The 12,614-nt window shown below is 35.3% G+C and overlaps 1 protein-coding gene across 1 annotated transcript in view; it reads right to left on the bottom strand.

Annotated features, from left to right (window-relative positions):
• Positions 1 to 12,614, bottom strand: part of LOC120772430 — an 84,114-nt gene that overhangs the window by 16,920 nt on the left and 54,580 nt on the right. The window contains exon 3 of the mRNA XM_040101042.1: positions 113 to 185. Coding sequence (XP_039956976.1) covers positions 113 to 185 — 73 coding nt within the window. The remainder of the gene's footprint in view (positions 1 to 112; positions 186 to 12,614) is intronic.

Here is a 12,614-nt window from a genome sequence, read left to right as displayed (position 1 = left end):
AATAATAAAAAGCTAAGTTTTAGTTTTAAAATTGTAATTCAAGTTGACGAATTTCGGAGCAAACGCAGAATAACACTTAGTAATTATGGTTATCATTCAAGGCTTTACTCACCTGCCCGATGTGCCGCTTATATTCCTCGGTCTTCTGATCGCGCATTGGATTATCAAAACCGCATAAGCCGATGCTGCAAATATAAGAGAATAAAATATACAAATTAGTAATGATTGGCGACTGTGAAAATATATATATACCTATGTATGTTTTTTATTTTAAATTTATGAGTCAGTACAACTATATTTATTATAAAAAAAATGTATAATACATAGTTTAAAATTTTTTTATTATTAATTTGTTATAAAATTAAAAAAATATTCTCACTAACCTAGAAATTCTTTCATATTTACAATTTTTTTACTTTTATAATAAATATTTTATCTATTTACTTTTACCATTATAGTTTTCCATGATTTCCATAAAATAGAAAATATGTAATATAATTTTTCAAATTTATTACATTTTTTTATCACACTTTTTTCACAAAACAATATTTATTTTCAATAAAAAACAAAAAATATTCCCCTTCCTATCACATCATTCCGTCGTCCACACTCCTGCATAGCAGAATGCAATAAATTACTCATACGCCCTGTCACCCAATTTATATTTGACACCCGAAACGTATGACTTATGCGCTCGCTATGTTGTCTGTCAAATATGTCTGCGCGCAATTATCAAATATTTATTGCTTATAAGCATATGTGTGAGTGTACCCACATATATAGTTACATTCACCACATGACTCATGGCATACGCAGAAGGAAAACTCATTTCGGACACCCCCAAAAACCTGCCAACATTTCTATATCTTGAATTAGCTGCCAAAAGGCGCGTTGCACTACATTTTCGTCAACCTGCAAAGCCTGCAGCAATATTGTAAAGTGTTACAGTTTTAATATATACCGCAACAAGTATAATAACAACAACAAACTAGATAATTAATACAAAACATATGTGCAATAAATTAGTTGAACACGCCCACTGTGCCACAAGTGAAGGCGAACGTGCCGTTTTTTTTAACCTTTATTGTTGATTTTTGTTTGGTATCTTTCGGGCTGATTTGCACGTGCAAACCTTTGACCATGCAGGAAATGCTAAGATAATAAACACACGCCACATGTTGGTGCAAGCATTCATATAAGCATTTGCTGCAAATTTTCGAAAATTCAAAAGAAGGTAAAATGAAAATTTTAGTGTCACGTCAGTTAGCGTTTTAACGCCGACGCTGCATTAATCATTAGCGCGCGTTTGTGCGCCCCTTGCTAACGGCAGCGGTGACGGTGACGGTGGCGGTGGCACTCAATCAACGCTTATATGCAAATTTCGTGCAACACCAAATGCAGCTTATCTTGCAACGAAATTTGACGTCAAAATGCTTGGTTTTTGTTTTTTGTTGTTATTTTTTAATTATTTTCCATTTGTACAGCAAGCATTTTGTAGCGTTTAGTGTTTGGCAGCAAAAAAGAACCGAAATAACTGCGCATAGCATTCCAATTTGTTGCTTTGAACAAACACCGCAATGTGTTGCAACACATGCAATGGCAACGCGCGCAACATGTCATGTGGCAAATGCACAAGTGTTGTCGCTCGACAACAAATATATACACAATAATATTTGTATATGTATTATAGACATGCTGCTTGACTGCGTGGCAGCTGCATTGTGGTGCCTGCCTCGTTCGCCGCTGTCAGTTTTGAAAGTCTCCTTAATGGACTATTTTATTATTTGATTGTAAACAGCAATTTTGTTTGGCATTGTTTTTTAATATAATTTATTTTTATTAATATGGCATGTGTGGCACAAAGTGCAACACTTGCAGACCGTGGCACAATATGAGTCATTGTGAATTTTCAGCAAGAAAAGTATGGAGTTCGATTTTCTAGAATTGTTATGGCTTTTTAAGAGCATGCTTTATATTTTTACAGATTGGATTTAATTATTTTTAATTACTGAACATATTTTGTGGTTATAGAACGCAATAAAAATTTTAAAAATAATTAAATTTAATAAAGAAAATTTTATTTAACCAAAATAAAAAAAGTAAAAGCTTCAGTGGCACTTTATGCAAAGTAACCAAGTACACTTTTGAAGTTGAGGCTGCACAAATCGACTTGAAACTCTCACCCTCTTTTTGAAATAAAAATCAGATAATGATCGAAGGAATAAGATTGACGCTCAGAGTAATTTGCAAGTGCAAGGTGAGAAGCACACGTAAAGTAAATTATTTTACAAAAAAACTACTGCAAAAGTCATGTTCAAACCGGTAGAACGGAAATACACAAAATTTCTATTAGCACTTGATAGAAGAACAACGTCTGATTGTGTTTAACGTGGGATCCTGCTGTCGACAGCTTAACTCCACGGTGCTCAAAAGCAAAACGGATCAATACAATGCGTCGATCAGCGCCCTGAGAACTGGGTAAACATTTTCAGTACCAATTGGCAGTGTGGCATGGACACAATAACCACCTTGGTAGGGCGCGAGGTCCATCTAAAACCTCTGCCGTACTTTGGGTCCGGCACCCGTTTGCAATGCAACTCCACACTCGACTGACAAAGTCAGTTCTTCCCGCGATTTGGGTTTTAACCACAGCCACCACGAATCTCCACAAAGGGCCAAACCCAATGAGCAGACTGGAGCAAACTCCAGGGGCTACTGCTCCCCGTGGTACAAGGTTAAAGTCTTTGGTATGACCTTGTAGCCGAAGCTACGACCAGTTGAGCTTCCATACAGCCCTGGACTGGTGGCCAGAATCTTAGTCGCGGGTTTATTCGGTTTCCCCCCCGAACACTGGGTATCCCGTACCCGCAGGGGGATCAATAGAAGAACTGTAAGAACATGATGATAATACTAACTGGCGACTGTCTGGTGGCAACAATCGCCCGCAAAATGGAACTGTGAGTTCGAGAAGGCTGCCGGAAATTTCTAGAGCAAGGCATCAGGAAAACAATAGAGCATCTCTTGAGGACTTGTCCCGCATTGGCAAGATTACGCTGTAAGCGTCTGCTGTACCCAAGGTATAATACAGTGGAAGAGGTATCTATAGTGAGGCCACAGAGTCTATTGAAATTTGCGTCACGAGCAAGCATCCTAAAGGATGACTACTCCTCATGGACATTATTATTATGTTTTATTAATATTTTTTTTCCGGAACCCCGTTTATTAGTGCTTTTATGGTAGTGTCCGATGCTCTCATATCTATTGAAGACCACTTTCTTTTAAAGTATTGAAAATCTTTGGCCACTTTGTTTTCTTTTTTGCCTTCATCTCCCTTTTTACCAAAGCCCAGTATCACTTAATCGGCTTTAGTTCTGGATAGTTAGGTGGATTCGATACTCTTGATACTAAAATCACTCCATTGTGTTGGATCCCCTCTAAGCCTGCTGGGCTATAGTGACATGAAGCGAGGTCAGGCCACAAAAAAACTTGAACAGTTCATGTTGGTTTAGAAATGGTAGCAATCTCTTTTGTAAACATTCCTTCACATATATTTCGCTGTTGATTGTACCCGATGTAACGCATGAGCTGCTTCTTGTGCACAACTGCAAATTGCCTGCCACACAAGAAATTTTCATGGAAAGTGTGTCACCTTTTTGGCTTTGAATTTTTCAGCAACATTTCATCGAAAATCGGCTGTATAAAATTCCTGTCCAGGTAGCTGAGAAAAGTCCGCTAAAATGTATGTTGATTTTGTTGAGATACGACTTGTTGACTGACGAGCGAGGAGATAAAAACTAAATGATGTTGAAAAATACTACGTTAATATATTGAGCACTGTGAAGAGCGTTTGCATAAGTGCGTTTTATCGAAAGGGTTTTACTGTGAAGGGAAAAAAACTAATTTGGAAGATTAAATAAATAATTTCAAATTATTTAAACAATTTCACTTTGTATCACAGTAGTATGCTAACTGGAAGCTTTTGCATATTAATTAAAGGCAAGTTTATAACGCTGAATAAGCTTTTCCTATGAAAGCTGCAAATGTCATAAAAAGCAATTACATTTTCTGAAATCAATCGCAAATTTTACTATTACTACAAGCATTTCATTAAAGCTGTTAAAAATATCCTGTATATTTTTTATACCCTAAACAAGGTATACTAAATTTACCACGATGAGCTGAGTCAATTTAGTCATGTTCGTGTTGTTGTTGTTATTTTAGCGGCATAATTCTTTTAATATAATATTTTTTTTAATTTATTTAGTTATCATTTTTCTAAAAATTGTTATTGTTTACTTTTAAGTGCGCCACTTTCTTTGTGCTTAATTAGACATTTTAAATTTTTTTTGAATTTTTTTTGTATTAGTTTACACTAAGAAATATATCGAACAAGGCATTAAACAGAATAAGAAAAGAATACAAACTTAAATTTTAAATACTTGTAACTTCCTCGCCAGCGCATGCCTACAAAGTATCACATACGATTATATTTCTGCATTCTCGTCTCAAAGAGAATGTGCCACATTTAATGCTGCCACTTTATTCGAATGATTACCGCCATATTTCAAGAATTTCGTAATCTCTTCGTAAGATGAGACCTGCTACCCAGCAATGCAATATTTTACGCGAGAATCTGCTGGTTAATAGGCGCCTTAATCGCTGTACCGGTACAAGTTAATTAAAATTCCAAATAAAGATTCTTAATCTTGAGCGCCCATAAATGAAATTGCCACAAAATTTGACAAAAAAATACGAGAAAAAAAATTGTTTCTTTCAATGCAACGTGTATTCAGAACTTTTATAACGCCATTTTATTAGCGTATTAATTAAAAGACACACCGTTAAAGGTAACTGCAACAATTTGTAAGCAAATAAAATGTGTTCTTTCAGTTTTTGTCCGCCATTAACGGATAAGTGTCTGTACTTCTCACCATTGCTGCATTGAGTTTAATGCTCACGCTGACCATATTTAAGGCGTACGACTTCGTTTAACTGATAATTCTGCATTTAACGATTTAAGCATTTGGAAGATAATGATATAACAACGAGAAGGCAGTAGAGGAAGAAACTTGCTGAAAATATTTTGAAGAAATGAAAAAAACGATAAAAGATTTTTTTCTTCAAGTTGTGATACTTTTGAGTTTTGAAATAAAAGATGATCCCTTTCGAGGTTCCCTATCTTATTAAAGAAAAAACACAGAAACTTCAAATTTAATAGTGAATGATAATTATCATTCGAAAGAACATTTTTGGCATTTATTTTTTGAAAACTATCTCTTTCAAATGTTGGCCGCGGCTAGGTCTCACATGGTCCATTCATTGAGACCAATTTTCGATGACTCGTTCGAGCATTTCGACTGGTAACTGGCGAATGACACGCGTGATGTTTTGCGCCGAGGCCTGAATAGAAGCGGAATCGGCTGCATAGACCTAAGACTTCTCACATAACACATCTCCAAAGGAAAAAGTCTAACGATGTGATATCAAAAAGTGAAATTATCTGTGACCGAAAACAAATACATTGATTGATGCAATGTGTGGGAAGTGGCGCCGTCTTGTTGAAATAGCAGGATTAAATTTGAATAGTTCATGATTTTGGTAACGGTTAAACTAGTCGATTTTCCAACTAATAGTCTCTACTAGTTTATTTATTCCGCCTATAAAACCGTTATCAAAAAGTCGAGAAAAAATCGCAAGCTACACCGCCACTCACATCATACAGAATTATGGTAAATGTAAAAGCAAAAACTGTTAATTTGTTTACCTTTGTGAAGGTTTGCGTCTTTGCTATGCTTTATTAACCGCTCCTAACGGAACCTTGAACGCAAAATGCAGAAAGCAAAAGAACCAAAAAGCCTTTTTAAACAAATCTGAAAGCATTTACCATTACAAAGTAGAAAAAACAACAACATTTAGGCGCACTTAAAAAAGCCAGCAAAAAAATAAAATCGAAAATACAAGTACAACTACATAATAGTTGAATTAGCAACATCTTTGACACAGTTTCGAGCGCACCTCTGCATCAAAGTACTCGTTTTCTGTTGCTGTTGCCACTTGCCACTCGACACTTGCCACCCGGATCAACAATGGTAATTGCCAGCCAAATAGCAGGGCATCTACAACAACATCCGCCACGGACACAGATGCAGCAACAACAAGAGCAACAGCAACAATAATGACAGCACGAGTAGAACAAGAGCCATGTAATCATGGCAACAGTAACAACAACAACGATAAGAATAATAACAGTTCATTATAGCGATGACGCGCACTGTGGCCGCACTAGAATTGTATTTAGCCCATAAATCAAGCGGCATTCAGCCGTCAGCCGCACACAAAGAGGAAGATAAATGCAAATGCAGCCAACGAAAACAATTTTTATAAACAGTTAAAAACGCTGTTCAAGAACTGAAGAAGACTGAAAAGCATTAAAACTGAGAAACTGAACGTCTTGGAAGACTGAAGCAGAAATCGGCAGCAAGAGCATTAGAAAGATGCAAACAGCAATGCCAAAGTTGTTAACTATAATGGCAGCAACAACAACAACAATAAATACATACAAACACACAGTAGCTGCTTTTATGGCTCCGAAGTGGCATTGCTGGTGGCAATAAGAAGAACGGCGGTGGCAGCAAAGCCACATTCAAATTAAGAAAATCAACAGAAACAGAAACAGAAAAAAAGCAAGCAATAAAGTCGTAAACGTTTAATTTACAAAATTAGCATATCGCGCAGAAGGACAATTTGCGCAAAGAAGCAAAAAATTTGAGCTGCAAACCAATTTGTATGAAATCTTGGTGGTTGAATTGTTGGAATATAAAATAGATAAAAACAGTGAAATCTTGATATAGCGTATGCGAGGGAGGGATAGAGGGAGAAAGCTATACAGGGAAAGAGAGCTTACTAGCGGCATAATATTATATATTGTTTAATATTGATTTTAGAACAAACAAAATAAGCATATACATTATTAAGCATTTAAGCTTGATTTTGATCTATGAGAACTATATACTAGAGTGAACCAATGAAAACAATTTGACCGGAGATTATATGTATGTAACAATTCCTGTGATATTCGTGATGATATATTGTCAAATAAAAACGTTTTCTATATGAGAGCTGCGTTTGAGCGATTAGTTTGTATGGCAGCTATAACTACAGTAGTCCAATATCGGCTGTTCCAACAAACGAGCAGCTTCTTAGAGAGAAAAGATAAAACATGTGATCGGATCTATATCTCAAAAACTTAGAGACTTGAATACACAGAGAGATGTTAGATCGTCGCTCCGATCATTTATATGTACACACATATGTATATATAACAATTTCAAAAGGTTCTCCGACCTACCCAAACTGCGAAATATGATTTTTTGTGCTCAGTACAAGCGCCTCTATGAGTTCGAAATCCTTATACGTATATCGCTAAGAGTTAAAGCTGGGTCAAACCACGTCAAGTGGTCCATGAAAATTTCGAAAAATCTCAGATTTTGAAAATTAGCAGTTCATTAGCAAAGTTACCAGACGCATAACCCGTGATATAAATATTTCGTTAAAATTCTTTTTTTTTTTTGTTAAAGTTATTGAATGTTGAAATTTAGAGGACTTTAAAAGTATAAAATTATTTTCTCATAAACTACTTGAGATAAATCGATAAAATTTTGTGAAATCAAAGAAAAATGTTCGTGCTGCATTATAAATATTTTTTCATGATCCATCTGTTTAAATAATAATATTTTACATAATTTTTTGTTAAACAATTGAAATTTTTTAAGTGTTCTTCAAGTTAAAAAAAATTTTAAGGTACGTTACATAACGCAGAAAATATTCACCTTTGCAAAAAAATTTTTGTTCATTCAGACCATTCCAAAGATATTGAATTTTTTGTCCCCCTACCTCTTTTAAAACGTATGGCACATCCATCGTTCCGCAGTACGCTCGTAAGATCCCGACATCTGTGCCGATCGCATACTGTTTCGAAATCGACATACTAAAGTTACGCTCTGAGAACCTCTTGACTAATTAAATGCCGTTTTGCCGAATCTCAGATTAGTTAGGCTTGGTGACCAATATATAATAATAATTAAATTATCTTAATAATATTATATATTATTTATCAAAAAAATTACGATTATCAACTAAGAAGTGTTAAACAACTTATTGAATATACGCTTTCACTTGTTTAGCCATCGAGGAGAGAAAAAGAGATGGGGTGTGTGAAAGAAGCAATATACTTGTAAGAGAAAAAAGTTGATTTATTGCACAAAATATCCGTTCGAAAACTATGTGAATCATATTTTGTGATAACAATAACGAGACTTCCCGAGATCTAAACTCTTCGCTTATGCGATTATAGCCGAGACCCTAACCATCTTAATTAATGAAAGACCTCCAGTAAGGAAGTGCTTACAAGAATTTTTCTGTCTAACTTTCTTTCCTTCAGAATATTTTCATGGTTCAACTATTATAGCCAATAGAGAAAATATGACCAACCTTAGATGAAAGAACTGTTTTAAACAAATTTCTGCAAAACTCTCCCAACAAGGTAATATTTGAGGCACTTCTCTTCAAGCAAACTGTAGATGTTTTTGAAAAAATACACATTTTAGCAAAAATAAGATATTTCCAAGCCCATACGCCTCTTTAAAGCAACTCTTCCTTTCAAAAATACAATAAATGCAGAACAACAACAACAACAGAAGCAGCAAAAGAACTGATGCACTTGAGTTGAAGTAACAAAATTGCCGAGGTAATTGCACGAAACCTGCAAAATGCAATGCAAATCTAATGCCAAAGGCAGAAGAAGCAACCAAAGGCATAGAAGAAGCACAAGAAGGGACAGCAGAAGCGCAAGAAGAGGCTGAAAAAACAAGCAAAGACTATACTGAATAGCTTAGAAAAAACTAAACAAAACGCAAATGAGAACATTAGCGAAGCGTAAACATGACCCAAAACTAAAACACCACAAGCAGCTGGCGATGGTGTTGATGTTGGTGCTGGTGTTGCGGCGCTGACGGCTAGCGGTTGGTGGTTAGCGGTGGACGGCTGTTGGTTAGTGGCTTTAGGCCACAGGCCACAGGCATCAAGCGTTTTTGCTGTTGACTGATGCCTGACGTCTTGCACCAGCCGCTTACAAAAACAAAATGCAATACCAGCTTACAGTTACAACAACAGTTGAAGCACATACTAGCTTACTAACTGGCTGTAAATGTATGTATGTGTGGCGCTGTAAACTACAGTCAAGCTGAGTGACTAGCTTCGCTCTAGCAAGCGACCAGCGTTATACCTAAGTGAACTATCTTCGCCGTTCGGTCCGAACCGGCCAGACCGGTGAATTGCAGTTGTGCTGAAAAGCGTCATGGATTGGTTGCAAGGTCGTCCGGTGTTGAATGGGCGCGAGTGAGCACGCGTGCAAGTTACATGTGCACTTATGTCTGTATTTATGTAGTACCAACAACCTACATGTGAGCGCCGCTGTGTGTATGGCTTTGCTGGTGGATACATTTGCAAAGCACGGCTTGGCAAGCATGTGCAGTTAGTGGAACGGGCGATGTCTGGCGCTGTGAAGCACCGATAAAGCTGTTGCCTGACCAGCCTGCAACCCGAGCGCTGCCGCGGTAATAAAATGCCAATCGCTGGAGTGTGTAGCGGGCGATGGCTATGTAACTGCTGATATATATAAATTTATATAAACATATACTTACATATATGTATACTTATATATACAACTGCATACGTTGATATGCATAAATGTTTATACACATTATATTAATAGCGCTTGTGGGTTCATTGCGGCGAAAATTTTTTATGAAAAAAATTATGAAAAAATAAAAGAAATAGCAAAAACTTGTCTTGGCGCGCCCAAATGGGTTATTTGCAGTATTTTTGCTTTGGAATGCAATTATTGAAAATTTCAATTTTTTTCATAATTATAGAAAAAATAAATATAACATTTAAGAGTGTCGGCTATTTTTTAGCATTTTTTTTATTTTTATAAAATTTTTATATTTTCGTTAAATGAAAAAAAAAATAAATTTTTATTCCAAAAAAAATTTCTTTAAATTAAAAAAATATTAATTTTTGTTCCACTTCTTCAACCTTTTCGCAAAAAAAATTGTGTTTTACGGTTTTCAAAAAATGTAAACTTTTTTGTTGTTTTTCTTGTAAGTACTTGGTGCCGCATACGAGTATATTTAAAAATTTTGTTATGCCATGTAATTGTGAAAGGAAATGCCTTATTCGACCACAAGTAAAAATCAAGCAACACTTTTGACAACTAATTGGATAATATTACATCTGTGTATATATGTATGTGGGCTTGACAAATAAGGCAATGATACAAATACCTATTATATAATTAGCGATTTCTACCACATATACATGTGTATTGGGTATGTGTTGAATTTATTTTAACAGTTTTTATATTTCTCTGTAGCCTAGCTTCCACAACATATTGTGTGGTATTCATTGGGTTTTGGGCTTTAAATTCGATAAAAATCGAATGAACTCGCGAGAGATCTCCAGCTCTGTTGCCATCACTCTTAGACTTGTCTGATGATCTTTAAGCACCATAACGTACACTTTTATAATATTGATGTAATAATGTAGGAAATTGAACGTCCTACAAAAAGTTTTTGCGAAATTTTTCAAAAAAATCACTTCCGTCCAAGTTATTCAAGGTCAAAGTTGAAAGTTTTTGATGTGAAATTTGACTGACTGACCAAAAAAAAAAAACAATATTTAGATATTTTTTTTTGAAAAATGTCAGAGAAATTTTTGTAGAACGTTCAATTTCCTACAAAACTAATTCGGTGCCACAGCAATGCATCAATTGGTTTCGCAAAAAAAAAATTAATTGCAAAAAGTACGAAAACCCCATGTTATTTAAATGAGAAATAAATCGTTGTTGCGGCACGGATTATTATCAATATTAAGAGCTCATATGGGTTTCATAATTTTTTTTACGGCATTTACTAAAAATTTTGAGGGCGCTGCAAGCTCAAAAATAAATTTGGGAAATAACGAACACCCTAATGTACAGTCCTACCAACTTAGCAAATACATTTGTTTTGAATATCAAATTTTTAGGGTGTTTTTTTGTCCCAATTTATAATATGAGGTTGCTTTTGCACAATCACAATCTTTTCCTTAAATCCCATTCTGGTGGAAAAGGATTATTATTTAAGTCCAAAATAGCCAATATATCTTATATATGTAATATATATATTTGCTTTCTTCAGAACCCAATTTTTCTAAACCTTGCAGTCAGAAGGCGGTTCCATCTGACGATAGATTTTATTCGATTCTTTATGTTGCAATATAATTTTCGACGAAAAGATCTATGTATCTCGCCTCTGTAGTGTCCTTTATTGGGTAAAACTATATTTTCGTTGAAGTTAAAAGAAAAATGAAAAAAATCAAAGTTACACTTCTTCGAAATTGTCACTCTACTAGCACTCTGAGAATGCCTGGTTTTAAATGATTTCATGCTGATATGAGATGCTCAGATGGGAAAGTCTTGTTGCTACCTTTCTCTATGGCTTAGCTATATTTACTATATTTTTACATATTCCAGTATAATATCAAATAATAAAATGAATAAGCTTTGAAGAGATTTCATGGCTTCAATAACCTTATATTGCTACTCTATGGTACGTTCATTAAGAATTAAATACAAGAAATTAAATTTAAGTTAAAGTATTTTACATAATTCGTAAGACAGTTATTGTTCTTAAAGGGAGCGTTTTGACGAGTGGAAGCATTTTGTAGCACACTTTGAAGGAAGAGTTACTTAGAAAACTCAGTGTGTGTCAATTATCTCTGGATAATATAGCAGGTCAAGGCAAGTACTTTTATCATTTATACGCTGAATGTTAGTGGGTTTTGAGTATATTTTGGAATTATCACACATAATGATTTTTCTTACAAGATTCAGCAGAAATTTAGATGTATTGTTAGACTCTTTCAAACCAACTCCAATAACATCTAAAAAAGTAAAGAAACGACAGCAGAGCACCTCAACATCTCTTATAGATCGATTCAGCACATTCTAGTTAATGTTTTGGGTAAGAAGCATGCCAGTGCTAGGCTCGTACCACAAGACCTTAATATTTTGTAAAAAAAAACGACGTTAAATAGAGGTCGCAAAAGAGATGCTTAAACGTAGCCCATGATCTTTGAGTCATCGAACGCACCAGTACTGGTAACGAGTCGTGGGTTTATGAATATGACGTCGAAATTGTGCAACAATCTAGGGAATGGCGCTCCAAATGAGCTGAAAGCGAAAAAAATTGCTGAAAGCACTGAAGCTCATCACAGTCAAAGCTTATAAGAGTAAGGCAAATTGAATTAATTCATGGCATAATTGTGTTGGCTCAAAAGGAGTCCAATTTGAAGGATATAATGATGAAAGTGAGAAAAGAATGAACCTTGGTAGTTGCTGCTCGGAGCTTGAATAAGTTTTTTTTGAAGTTGCTTTACTTAATTTAAGTTCAGTCAAACTGCGAAAAGGAAGAACGACTGGGGCGCTTTTGTAAACTCGGCTATAACCACGTAAGCAGCGTGTGTCATAACTGAATTTCGTAGAAATTTCGCACTTGATTTTAGAAAAATTTATA

This window comes from Bactrocera tryoni, chromosome 3, assembly GCF_016617805.1.
Source record: "Bactrocera tryoni isolate S06 chromosome 3, CSIRO_BtryS06_freeze2, whole genome shotgun sequence".
NCBI classification, from domain to species: Eukaryota; Metazoa; Arthropoda; class Insecta; order Diptera; family Tephritidae; genus Bactrocera; species Bactrocera tryoni.
This window is presented reverse-complemented; position numbering and strand designations above follow the sequence as displayed.